General features: G+C 37.9%; 1 protein-coding gene across 8 annotated transcripts in view; it reads right to left on the bottom strand.

The window, feature by feature from the left end:
* The window catches only part of NAB1 (NGFI-A binding protein 1), a 62,797-nt gene that overhangs the window by 43,215 nt on the left and 5,733 nt on the right, over positions 1-13,849 (bottom strand). For 3 of the 8 annotated variants that reach the window (XR_007517888.1, XM_049887703.1, XM_049887706.1), the window contains exons 1-2: positions 11,340-13,136; positions 6,216-7,053 (exon numbers count right to left, since the gene is read on the bottom strand). Coding sequence is in view for 6 of the 8 variants with exons in the window: in XM_049887703.1 (XP_049743660.1) it covers positions 6,216-7,034 (819 nt within the window). In the remaining 2 variants the exon portion in view is untranslated. Of the gene's footprint in view, positions 1-6,215; positions 7,054-11,339; positions 13,137-13,849 lie in introns of those variants that run through there. The other 5 variants (XR_007517887.1, XM_049887701.1, XM_049887705.1 and 2 more) reach the window with 4 other exon arrangements.

The raw sequence follows: 13,849 nt of genomic DNA, 5'->3' as shown, positions 1-13,849 counted from the left end.
TTCTAAATAATTCATAAGTTGAAGTGGTGGTGGCGGTGTTAGGTGAGTTGGTTCGGACTCACAGCGACCCTATGTACAACAGAACAAAACGTTGCCCAGTTCTGCGCCATCCTCACAATTATTGCTATATTTGAGCCCATTGTTGCAGCCATTGTGTCAATGGGTCTTCTTCTTTTTCACTGACCCTCTACTTTGCCAAGCATGACATCCTTCTCCAGGGACTGCTCTCTCCTGATAACATGTCCGAAGTATGTGAGATGTAGTCTTGATGTGCTTGCTTTTAAGGTGCATTCTGGTTCTACTTCTTCAAGACAGGTTTGTTCTTTGGCTGTGCATGATATATTCAATATTCTTTGCCAACACCACAATTCAAAGGCATCAATTCTTCCTCAGTCTTTCTTACTCACTGTCCAGCTTTCACATGCATATGGGTCGACTGAAAATACAATGGCTTGGGACAAGCGCACCTTAGTCTTCACGGCAACATCTTTGTTTTTTTACCACTTTATAGAGGTCTTCTGCAGCAGATTTGCCTAGTGCAATAGGTCATTTTTGGCACTGACTGTGGAGCCAATAAAAATGAAATTCTTAACAACTTCAATCTTTTCTCCATTTATCATGACATTGGTTATTGGTCCAGTTATGAGGATTTTGTTTTCTTTACACTGAGGTGTAATCCATACTGAAGGCTGTAGTCTTTGGCCTTCACCAGTAAGTGCTTTAAGTCCTCTTCACTTTCAGCAAGCAAGGCTGTGTCATCTGCATATCACAGGTTGTTAATGATTCTTCCTCTAATCCTGATCCCGCCCCCCCGCCCCGCCCCGCCCCGCCATTCTCCTTCATACAGTCCAGCTTCTCGGATTATTTGGTCAGCATACAGACTAAGTGTGATGAAAGGATACAACCCTAATGCACACCTTTCCTGATTTTAAACCATGCAGTATTCCCTTGTTCTGTATGAAGGACACCTCTTGGTCTATGTACAGGTTCCTCATGAGCACAATTAACTGTTCTGGAATTTCCATTCTTCTCAATGTTATCCATAAGAGTCAAATGCCTTTGCATAATCACTAAAACACAGGTGAACATCTTTCTGGTATACTCTGCTTTAAGCCAAGATCCACCTGACATCAGCAATGATATCCCTTGTTCCACGTCCTCTTCTGAATCTCACTTGAATTTCTGGTACTCCTCTGTCAATGTACTGCTGCCACCATTTTTGAATTATCTTTGGTAAAATTTTACTTGCGTGTGCTGTTGATGTTGTTGTTCAATAATGCCCGCATTCTGTTGGATCAGCTTTCTTTGGAACAGGAACAAATATGGATCTCTTCCAATTGGTTGGCTAGGTAGCAGTCTTCCAAATTTTTTGGCATAGATGAGTGAGTGCTTCTAGTGCTACATCCGCTTGTTGAAACATCTCAGTTGGTGTTCCCTCCATTTCTTAAGCCTTGGTTTTCGCCAGTGCCTTCAGTGCAGCTTGGACTAGTTCCTTCAATATTCTTGGTTCTTCATCACATGCTACCCTCCTGATATGGCTGAACGTCAACCATTTCTTTTTGGTTCAGTGACTCTGTGTATTTCTTCCATCTTCTTTTGATGCTTCCTGCATCATTCAATATTTTGCCCACAAGAATCCTTCAGTATTGCAACTCGAGGCTTGAATTTTTCTTCAGGTCTTTCAGCTTAAGAAATGCCGAGCATTTTGGTTTTCTAATTCCAGGTGTCTGCACATTTCATTATAATGATTTCTCTTCTTGAGGGGCCCTTTGAAATCTTCTGTTTAGCTCCTTTAACTTCATCATTTCTTCCATTTTCTTCAGCTACTCTATGTTCAATGGATCAGAATAGAAATCATAAATGAAAAGGGACATAGTTACCACAGAAAAATAATAAAATAACCTTATAACAAAACTTTGAGAATAAACCTAAATCCATACCTAGTGATAATTTATAGCCTTAAATGCTTATATCAGAAAATGAAGAAAGGCTAAACATTACTGAACTGATATGCATCTAACTTAAGTTGGAAAAGAACAATAAAATAAGTCACAAGGAAGTTAAAGTAAACACTCACACCCTGCATAACTAAGAATAGCAACTAAGCCAAAAGCTGCTTCTTCAAAAAGATGCGAGGTTGGCAAGCTTTTTCTGTTTTTTTTTTTTTTAAAAAAAGTAAATATTTGAGGCTTCATAAGCCAAAAAGTCTATGTCACAACTACTCAACTCTGCCAATGTACCTCCAAAGTAGCCACACGGGCATGGTTGTGTTCCAATAAACGTTTATTTATATAAACAGGTGGTGATAAACCTTCTCTGAAAACACAATGAAATATTTAAAAAAAAAAAAAGGTGATGGGCCAGGCTTGGCCCATGCATGGGCTATATAGTTCGCAGACTCCTGAAAAAGATTAATGAAATGACAAACTTCTCGTAAGACTCACCAATTCATTGATATAAGATCTGATACATATTGCTTGTCTAGGTTACCACCTATTACCTGCTAAAACACCTTTGGATAGATGGCACATTCTGCCCGCTTGGACTTCTTTCTAGTACTGCTTCTGGATTTGTCCCCTAGCATCTACCCCAAAACAACTAGTGTGGTTTTAAGCCTCAACCCCTTGCTACCTTTATGGCCTGACTCCTATAAACCAGTCCATACCTAGCCAGGTCCTAAGTTTATCACCGATTCTTTAAAAAATAAAAAGTGTTTTAGAATGACTCATTCCATAATTCTTTACTGTACTGTGTACAGTAAATTTGTAAACAAGTATAAAAATTCACACAAGCAGAGAATCTTACATACTTGGGAGAGATGAAAAAAAATTTTTCAGGTATAGATAACTTCCTGATTTTCATCCACTCCTGGCTTACAAACAGCTGTATGTCTTGAAAGAGTAAAATATCCACAAAGGTTTTATATGAAGAAAACTCTCAGAGATACTGCCAACAGTGAATTAAGAATAAGTCATCAGCTTCCTTATTTGGAAACTAAAGACAAACAGTAACATTCTTTAATCTTAGGATTTAGAAAGACCCAAAATCTTTTTCTGATTTTAAATAGTAAAGTGGAAAAAAATGCAAAATTACATAATTCCTAAAGGTACACTTAATAGCACTTTCTTTCTTTTAATTCTCTCAGTATTTGATCCATTTCCCCCAAGCTAGTTTGAAGAAACCCTTCTGATTCATAAACTATGTTACTGGACCAGATTCGCATACTTGCATTACAAGTAACAAGTGGTCTAAGTTAAGTTTTAAATACACAGACCACATTTCCAAAGCCCCCACCCCTACATCTCAGCCTACTGGCATTCATTTTGAATGGTCCCTTATTTTGGGAAACCCACAAATGCCTCATTACTTAAATAGCATCTGTACCTATTTATCTAAAAAAGAAAGAGCCCCTCAGCAAAAGCCAAGTGTGAAATAATACTTTTGGGATTTTTTTAAAGTAAGGTAACCCAAAAAAAAACCAAATCCACTGCCATCAAGTCAATTCTAATTCAGAGCAACCCTATAGGACAAAGCAGAACTGTCCCATAGGGTTACCAGTGAGAGGCTGGCTGGTGGATTTGAACTGCTGACCTTTTGGTTAGCAGCCAAGCTCTTAACCAGCAGGACTCCACATAGGGTAAGAGGGAAAAAAGTGATGTTGATTGGGTTTAATAAATTAATCTTTTGAAAATACTTTCATTTTGACAAAAATACGTCTAACTTAACTTTGTGTTTTATCTGCTATGTTTTAAAAATTATGTAAAAACTTGATCAAAGCATGAACCTAAAATTGCCAACACTTCTGGCCTACGTTTTCTATTATACTATCAAACATAATAACTTTTTAAGTGGACTCCTCTACTGATTCACAGGTAATAGGGAAGTGTCAAAGTATATCTGAATTATAATTGTTATTTTCTAGATTTACTTACAAGATTCTGTGAAGAAATTACTATATGGTAAATATAGTAACAATTGCAAAAAAAAAAAAAGCCCAAAAGAGATGAAATCACAAATTTACTTTAAGTCATTCTGCCAATCAATTCTCTGATCTTAAACTCTAGTATCAAAACATCTAAAATCATTTATTTACAAAGATCAGATGGTAAAATTGTTGAAAACAAGATTTATATCCAAAAATCAGCCAGTGATAGCCATTAAAAAAACAACGAAGAAAAAATCCCACTTATGATTATATCCTCTTTATATCCTATATAAATGAAATATACGTATAATAGTGTTAATATACATATATATAATATACACCATATGACTAGGAAATGTACACAACCTGTCTGAAAAGCACTAAAAAATTACTGAGGAATATAAAAAATCTAAATAATAAATACACATACCATATTCCTGTAAGGAAAGTCTCATTATCGTAAATATGTCAGTTCTCCAAATTAACCGACACATTTAAGGTATTTCCAAATAAAATATCAACAGAAATTTTGGGGGAAACTTGAAAAATTCATTTATCTAAAATTTCATTTAGAAGGATAAATATATGAAATTAGCTTAAAGAAAAAAAAAAAAGAAAAGCTAGAAACAAAACTAATGAAGGAGTATCTGCCTTTCCAGACATCAAAACATATTATAAAGCTATAATAACTTAAAAAAATTTTTATGCCCGTAAAAGGATAGAGAATTAAACTAATGAAATCATACAGGACAATATCAATAAATATGATTACTTAAACTTGACAAGGCAAAACACTCTGCAAAGTCAGAGGACAAATGTCAATCTGGGAAAATATTTACAACATAAGACAAAGGGTTAATATCCTTGAAATATAAAAAGGTCTTATCAAATCGTTTTGCAAAAGTAAGACAAACAACCCCAACATTAAAACAAAGAACATTAACATAAAGTTGGATTTCTGTTAAACATATGAACATACAATTGGATTTCTCTTAAACATATGAACATAAAACTGGATTTCTGTTAAACGTCCTTTTTTAAGAAGGCAATTTAGCAGTATCTATTAAAATGTTAAATCTCAGTATTTTGATCCCATAATTTTACACGATGTAGCCCATTCTATAGAAACAGATGCACAAGTCTGTAAAGGTGTATTAAGAACATTCACGTAGCTCAGTATGTAGTATCAAAAAATTTAAAACCTAAGTCAACATCACAAAGTGAATGGTTAAGATAAATAAAGGCATATCCATACTATGGAATACAATGCAACCCATAAAAAAACAAAGTAGCTCTATGTGTACTGACTTGAAAAGATACCTAATAGCATAACGTACTGTAAGTGTACTGTAACGTTAAAAAAAAAAAAAAAGAATTTGGAGAACAGTATCCAAAGTATGATCTTTTATTTGTATATGTAGAGAAAAATATCTGATTACTTCACATTCTTTTGTAGTGATTAAATAGTACTTTCACAATGACGTATTCTTTTTCATGTAGAAGTGTAAGTCTAATGGGGAAAGACCTGATGTTGAACAGGAAATACTGCATTCAACCTGAATATTTTTTCAAGGAGGATTTACTTCCTCCTTCTAAACATTTAGGCATGAAATGTTCTTTTTATCTTTTGAAAATGCATTTATTTTCCAAGGGTTTATTGGGTGCAAGAGGCTCTGGGGATACAAAGATAACGTGCTGGCCAGAAGGACAAGAGGAGAAAGAGAATAAATGCAGAAGTTGTGTGTGTTATGTGCCTGTGTGTGTCGTCCTTGTACTGAGGCAGAATACTTCTGCGGAGAGTGCTACAAAGATAAAACAATGAGGATTTTTAATGCCAAATCAACACAATGTTCGAAGAAGCAATAATTCCTCCAACATTCATCTAATAGAATTCTGTTTTCCACGCTGGTTGAAACTGCTTTGAGTTCTTATTTTTATAAAAGGGTTTTGAAAAAGATTACATTTAAAGTCCTATTTTATTTCTTAATTAAAAAATAAACTGTCTCATTAATGTAAAGACTTCATGCTTTCACTGTTTAAATTCTGAAATTTTTCTAAGTCACCCAACACTGCAGTTCTAAGGCTCAAGCATATTTAAGTTCAATGCAAAAATACCCTAACACAATAATAATTATGACCTATTTTCATAAAATAGTTACATTTTGCTAATACCTAAACATTTTTAACACTGCTTTCAGGGCATGTATCTCCTTTGCTGTAAACTATTACCAAACTTATCTCTATGGAGCAACAACACTCCACACACATACAGAAGAAGTGGGGTTTTTACCTCATGAAGTGTGAGATGTTTTCCATCCTTTCTCTTTGAATCAAATCTGCCATATATTGCACTGTATTTTCGAATTTCCTCCTCTTTGCGTGGATCATCATCGCTCATCTCAAAGATGTGACCAATCATTTTGGCCAACTTTTTGTTGGTTTTTAGCAGCTCTTTCACTTCATTCAAGTCACTTTTTGGCAGTGTGGGGGCCATCCGCTCCACACACTCGGCTACAGAGAGTGCGGCCGCAGCATCCAGTGCCTCACTGCTTTCTTTGGGAGAAGCCGGGGAGCCGAGGTCTGCTGGGGACAGACTGTGCTCGCTTTCAGTGGCATGGTGGCCTTGCCAGAGTCTAGAGTCACCAACACTCTGCAGTGCTAAGCTCCCCACCACATCTGACTTCCCCTGTCCCAAGCTCTGCACACAGGTGGTGGCGGCACATTTGGGGATTTTTAAATGAGGTTCCCGGGCATTGCTATTCCTTTCGTAACTACTGCAGGATATTCCCAGCCATGTCGGTGATCCTTCTGGTAACTTATAGATGGGTATGCTACTGACAGGAAGGGTGGTCAGTGGCTGATTAAAAAGGCCAGGGTTTGTAACCCAGTCTCTCAAAGCCTTTTGTAGCCTTCTAACATGAAGGGGCTTGCTAGCCATCCCCACAAGTGCCATGATTTCCAAAAATTCCTCTTCTCCGGCTTCACAGAGTTGCTGGACATCATCACCGCCTTGTTGGATAAAGGCATCAAAATAAGAGAGTAGATTGGCCTTTTGTAATATTCTGTATAGCTGCAACTCCCCCAGGGTCCTAGGTAAGGCCGCGGCCATTACGGTGGATGGGTTTCACCTGCAAAAAGAGGAAAGAAAATACTTATCACATTTGCCCCAGACATCTTAAACCAAATAGGTTAAATGTCACAGGATTTAGGAATGCAATATGGGAAGAATAAAAACAGGGATCACTTTGCATAGCAATTGGCTCTTAAGGAAGCATTCTCTCTATATACTTTATCTCATTTTATACTCCTGACAACCCTAAAGGCCGGTATAATTGTTCTCATTTTAAAGAGGAGAAATTAAAGGCTCAAAGAAGATAGGTAACTTTCTCAGAGTCTCACATCTAGTAAGCAGGAGCCTGGGGACTCAAACCAAGAACCCACAGCGCTCTAGAGCCCATATTTTTGGCTATACACTTTGCTGTTTCCATGGTGTAGACACAAAAGTGGAGTCCAAAAGTAAGAGGTAAAAAGTACATTATGCTACCATTTTCAATGAATACTTATTTTACGTCAGGTACTAAAATAAATGATTTACATTATGTCTAATCTTCACAACAGCCCTGTGAGACAAGTACAGTTATGTCTATTTTACAGATAAAGGAAAATTAGCATGAATACTCTAGCAGGTGGAAGGAGATAGATTTCAATATGAATAGGGAGGTGCGAACACTGCTGTTTTTAGGTGCCTGCTGTCAAGTCGGTTCTGACTCATCGTGACCCTATGTACAACAGAAAGAAACACTGCCTGGTCCTGTGCCATCCCCACAATCGTTGCTATGTTTGAGCTCATTGTTGTAGCCAATGTGTCAATGCAACTCGTTGAGGGTCTTCCTCTTTTCACTGACCCCCTACTTTACCAAGCATGATGTCCTTCTCCAGAGACTCATCCCTCCTGACATGTACAAAGTACGTGGTTCTGCGTCATACTCACGATCATTGTTATGCATGAGCCCACTGTTGCTGCCACCATGTCAACCTATCTACTTGAGGGTCTTTCTCTTGTTTGCTCACCCTCTACTTTGCCAAGCATGAGGTCCTTCTCCAGGACTGAAGCCTCTTGATAACATGTCCAAAGCATGTGAGACAAAGTCTCGCCATCCTCGCTTTTAAGGAGCATTCTGGTTGTACTTCAAGACAGGTTTGTTTGTTCTTCTGGCAGTTCATGGTATATTCAATATTCTTCACCAACACCATATTTCAAAGGCATCAATTCTTCTTTGGTCTTCCTTATTCATTGTTCAGCTTTCACATGCATAGGAGATGAATGAAAATACCATGGCTTGGGTCAGACGCACCTTAGACTTCAAGGCGACATCTTTGCTTTATAACACTTAAAAGAGGTCTTTTGCAGTAGATTTGCCCCATGCAATACATCTTTTGATTTCTTGACTGCTGTTTCCATGGGTGTTGATTGTGGATCCAAGTAAAATGAAATCCTTGACACCATCAATCTTTTCCCTGTTTATCATGACGCTGCTTGTTGGCCCAGCTGTGAGAATTTTTGTTTTCTTTATGTTGAGGTGCAACTCATACTTAAGGCTACACAGTCTTTGGTCTTCATCAGTAAGTCCTTTAAGTCCTCTTCACTTTCAGCAAGTAAGGTTGTGTCATCTGCATATCGCAGGGTGTTAATGAGTCTTCCTCCAATCCTGGTGCCATGTTCTTCTTCATATAGTCCAGCTTCTTGATTATTCACTCAGTTTACAGACTAAGTATGGTGAAAGGATACAACCCTAATGCACACCTTTCCTAATTTTAAACCATGCCGTATTCCCTTGTTCTCTCTGAACAACTACCTCTTGGTCTATGTACAGGTTCCACATGAGCACAATTAAGTGTTCCAGAATTTCCTTTCTTCCCAATGTTATCCACAATTTGTTATGATCCACACAGTCCAATGCCTTAGCGCAGTCAATAAAACACAGGTAAACATCTTTCTGGTATCCTCTGCTTTCAGTCAAGATCTAACATCAGAAACGATATCCCTTGTTCCAAGTCCTCTTCTGAATCTGGCTTTAATTTCTGGCACTTCCCTGTCGATGTACTGTTGCAACCTTTTTCAATTATCTTCAGCAAAACTTTACTTATGATATTAACAATAAAAATACTATTCAATAATTTCTGCATTCTGTTGAATCACCTTTCTTTGGAATAGGTACAAATATAGATCTCTTCCAGTCAGCTGGCCATGCAGCTATCTTCCAAATATCTTGGTATAGACAAGTGAAGACTTCCAGCATTGCATCCATTTGTTGAAACATCTCAATTGGTGTTCTATCAATCCCTGGAGCCTTTTTTTTTCATCAATGCCTTCAATGCAGCTTGGTCTTCTTCCTTCAGTACCATCGATTCTTGATCATATGGTAACTCCCAAAATAGCTAAACGTTGACCAATTCTTTTTGGTACAGTAACTTTTTTAACTATGTGTGTTCTCTCCATCTTCTTTTGATGCTTCCTGCATTGTTCAATGTTTTGCCCATACAATCCTTCAATATTGCAACTCAAGTCTTGAATTGTTTCTTCAGTTCTCTCAGCTTGAAAAATGCCAAGCGTGTTTTTCCCTTTTGGTTTTCTAATTCCAGCTCTTTGCACATTTCATTATAATGCTTTACTGTGTCTTCTCGAGCTGCCTTTTGAAATCTGTTCAGCTCTTCTATGTGATCATTTCTTCAGTTTACTTTAGCTACTCTATGTTCAAGAGCAAGTTTCCGAGTCTCTTCCGACATCCATTTTGTTTTTTTCTTTCTTACCTGTCTTTTTAATGACCTTTTGCTTTCTTCAGGTATGATGCCCTTAAGGTCATCCCATAACTTGTCTGGTCTTTGGTCATTAGTGTTCAATGCATCATATCTATTATTGGATGTTCTCTAAATTCAGATGAGATATACTTAAGGTCATACCTTCGCTCTTGTGAACTTGATTTAATTTTTTCGGCTTCAATTTGAACTTACCTATGAGCAATTGATGGTATGTTCCACAGTCAGCCCCTGGCCTTTTTCTGACTGATTATATTGAGTTTCTCCACTGTCTCTTTCCACAGATGTAGTCGAGTTGATTCTTGTGTATTCCATCTGGTGAGGTCCACGTGTATAGTCGCTGTTTATGTTGTTGAAAAAAGGTATTTGCAATGAAGAAGCTGCTGGTCTTACAAAATTCTATCATGTAATCTCCAGCACTGTTTCTGTTACCAAGGCCGTATTTTCCAACTACTGCTCCTTCTTCGTTTCCAACTTTCGAATCCCAATCACAAGTGATTATCAATGCATCTTGATTGCATGTTTGATCAATTTCAGACCACAGAAGCTGGTAAAAATCTTCAGTTGCTTCATCTTTGGCATTAGTAGTTGGTGTGTAAATTTGAATAATAGTGGTATTAACTGGTGTTCCTGATAGGCATATGGATATTATCCTATCCCTGACAGCACTGTACTTCAGGATAGATTTTGAAATGTTCTTTTTGACGATGAATGCAATGCCATTCCTCTTCAATCTGTCATTCCCGACATAGAAGACCATATGATTGTCTGATTCAAAATGGCCAATACGTGTCCATTTCAGCTCACTAATGCCCAGGATATCAATCTTTATGTATTCTATTTCATTTTTGATGACTTTCAGTTTTCCTAGATTCATACTTTGTATATTCCACGTTCCGATTATTAACGGATGTTTGCAGGTGTTTCTTCTCATTTTGAATAGTGCCAAGTCAGCAAATGAAGGTCCTAAAAGCTTTACCCCATCCACATCATTAAGGTCCACTCTACTTTGAGGAGGCAGTTCTTCCCCAGTCATATTTTGAGTGCCTTCCAACCTGAGGGGGTCATCTTCCAGCACTATATCAGACAATGTTCTGCTACTATTCATAAGGTTTTTACCCACCATTTTTTTTTTTTAGAAGTAGATCACCAGGCCCTTTTGCAAGCTCTGCTGAAACCTGTCCACCACGAGTGACCATGCTGGTATTTGAAATACCAGTGGCATTACTTCCAGCATCACAGCAACACGCATCTCACCACAGTACGACAAACTGACAGATGAGTGGTGTGAACACTGAAGGTGGTATATTTAGGAACCAGGAAAAAAGAGGCAGCAAATTTTAAAACAAGTAAGTGACAAGACTTAGTGATCACTTAGGTTTAAGTGACCGAGAGGAAATAGTTACCATTTACTGGCACTTTCTTTGGTTCCAGGAAGAGAAAAGTTAAAGACAGATGACTATGAGATTGTATACCCAAGAGTCTAGAACTGGGGCAGACGGTTGGGATAGAGAAAAATCAGGATAATGGGATTCCCTGTCAAACACATGGCATTGGAATATGGCTTAGGGTAGAATGCTAAGTAGAAATATCTTACCTGCAAAACAGACTAGAGTCTAAATGTGCATCAAGGCTGTTATCAGATGTAAGACGATATCAAGAGGGTGGATGAGCCCTTCAAAGAGGTAGCAGAGACCCTAAAACACAGGCAAAGAAGAAACACACTAAGAACTAAGAGTCCAAGCAAGACAGAAAGGCCTGCCTTTAAAGGAATAGAACAAGATCCTGCAAAGTACTTTTTGACCTTTCTGTAGCATTCAGAAGTTGCTCACAGTTGCCTGCAGACCTCCCACATACAAAGAGAAGTTGGCCAAATAATTCCATTTAAAAGAAACAAACTTGTTGTAATCAATGCACCCCTAGGATTAAAAGAACCCTGTAGCCTTCTAACGAGAAAATTACAGAAGGTTTAAAAGAATACAAACATCAGAGGAAAAATGGAAACTCCACTCTCAATTCGGAACAGTAAGGAACAATGATTAACTGGGAGATAATACAAACAGAGGAATATCAGAAACATCCCTGAAGCCTAGGAGGTCACCAAACCTAGGAGTTTTGCTTTATACCATCAACCAGAATGCTGCAAAAAAATTCTAGTCTCAGTCACCAGAAGGGAGGAAATGCTTCTCCCTACCACTCTAAGAACTAACTCATGAGAACCCCCATTTCCTGGAACCTCTTGGTCCTCAACTAGTTACCTCCACAAGTTTTATGGCTATTTGTTTTAAAATGGCTAATAAGGACATTGCCAGGTGACCTGATGACTTTCCAAAATACAAAAAAAAAAAAACACTGATTAGGGACCCACCGTTTTCTACTAGTGGGCTGTAGTAATTCAGTGGCAGAATTCTCGCCTTCCGTGTGGAAGACTCAAGTTCAATTCCTGGCCAATATATCTCATGCACCACCATCACTCATCTGTCAGCGTAGGCCTGCAGGATGCTATGATGAGCAGATTTCGGCAGAGTTTTCAGACTGAGACAGACTAGGAAGAAAGGCCTGGTGATCTATTCCCAAATATCCATTAATAAAAACCCTATGGATCACAACTATTCAATCTGCAACCAATCACAGGAATGCTGCAGGACTGGGCAGTGTTTCATTCCATTGTACATGGGGTCACCATGAGTTGGGGGACAACCTGATGGCAGCTAATAACAACATTCTCTGCTAATACCCAGGAAATCACCCAGAGTACTTTTAGAAAATACAGGAAGTCAAGTCGCTGAGTTGCATCTCAGGAGAGTCCAGATGATTTGGCAAATTTGGCAAACTACACTAAACCAGTAAACAAGTAAAAAAAAAAAAACTACACTAGAAGATCCCTATTTAACACATCCTCTGGGTACCACACACTCTTACATGTTCTGTGATTGTCCAGGTTCTTTAGATTCACCTTCACGTTCATAAAAACTTAGTCTTCGGGATAAAAACATTCTTGTAAATTCTAAATCACCTACAGTAGCACCTGCCTGTCCTCCCAATACAGGGAGAGTCTATGTTAAACTACACTGCACCAGATAGAAGGGCTTCTAGAAAGCGTCTGAGTTGGAAGAAAGGAAACTAACTTTCTCATCATACACCTAACTTAACCGCTCCACAGGCTTTCAACTCAAAGAGTATAGGGGGAAAAAATACATATGCACACATATACACACCAATTCTCTTTTATAAGGTAGTTATAACCTTGCAAGGTTTATGGTGTCATCAATTAACTTACCATATGCACTCAACAGATTACGGATAGAGGAAACACTACATGAGGAAATCTAGAAAATAGCTTTTAAATCTTTTATGAGTCATGAGGAAACACATATATGTATGTATGTATGTATGCGTGTGTATGTATTCATTTGTATAAGATCCAAAGAGGTTTTATTCTAAGTCACTGATTTTAGAAAATATTAATTTTTCAAGTTTTATCTTTCTCATCTTTACCCAGAAAGAAAGGAAACCCCCTAGTTCTTAAGAGAAAGCTCTATGTACTGGAAATAAAGTAGTAGTTCAGAATATAATCTCACCATGAGGACTGACAGAACCAAGTGTACATTTCCAAAGTCAAGATGAGAGATCACAGATAAATAAGTAAAATATTCGGAGTGCTAGGAGGCTACCTAAAGGCACACACTTACTGCTGGGAAAGGAGTTTCCTTCTCCCTTCAGCTTTTGCTTTAGGACAATGTTTCAGTTTCCTACAAAAGACTGCTGTGATAATTTAAACACCCACCACGTCATACGTTAACTTGATGTGATCGAAAACTTTTATGAGATGAGATTTTGTTTTCACAAACTATCCATTCATGCTTCAACATGAAGGTCAAACGAGTCAAGAGACAGCTTCTACCTGCAGTTCTCCAGCCTGAAGTAAATATAAAATGGATCCCAACACAACACTACTGTATACACAAGCAGCTAATAGTATAGTAAATCAACTCAGCTGAAAACTACTGTTACCCGGCCTTTTCAAGACATCCTGAAACACCCATGCTGAGTTTTCAGAATTCCACAGTTTAAGAGAAACCAGTTACTCATTCCTACTGCATTCAA

The sequence above is a fragment of the Elephas maximus genome, chromosome 6 (assembly GCF_024166365.1).
Source record: "Elephas maximus indicus isolate mEleMax1 chromosome 6, mEleMax1 primary haplotype, whole genome shotgun sequence".
Taxonomy (NCBI): Eukaryota; Metazoa; Chordata; class Mammalia; order Proboscidea; family Elephantidae; genus Elephas; species Elephas maximus.
This window is presented reverse-complemented; position numbering and strand designations above follow the sequence as displayed.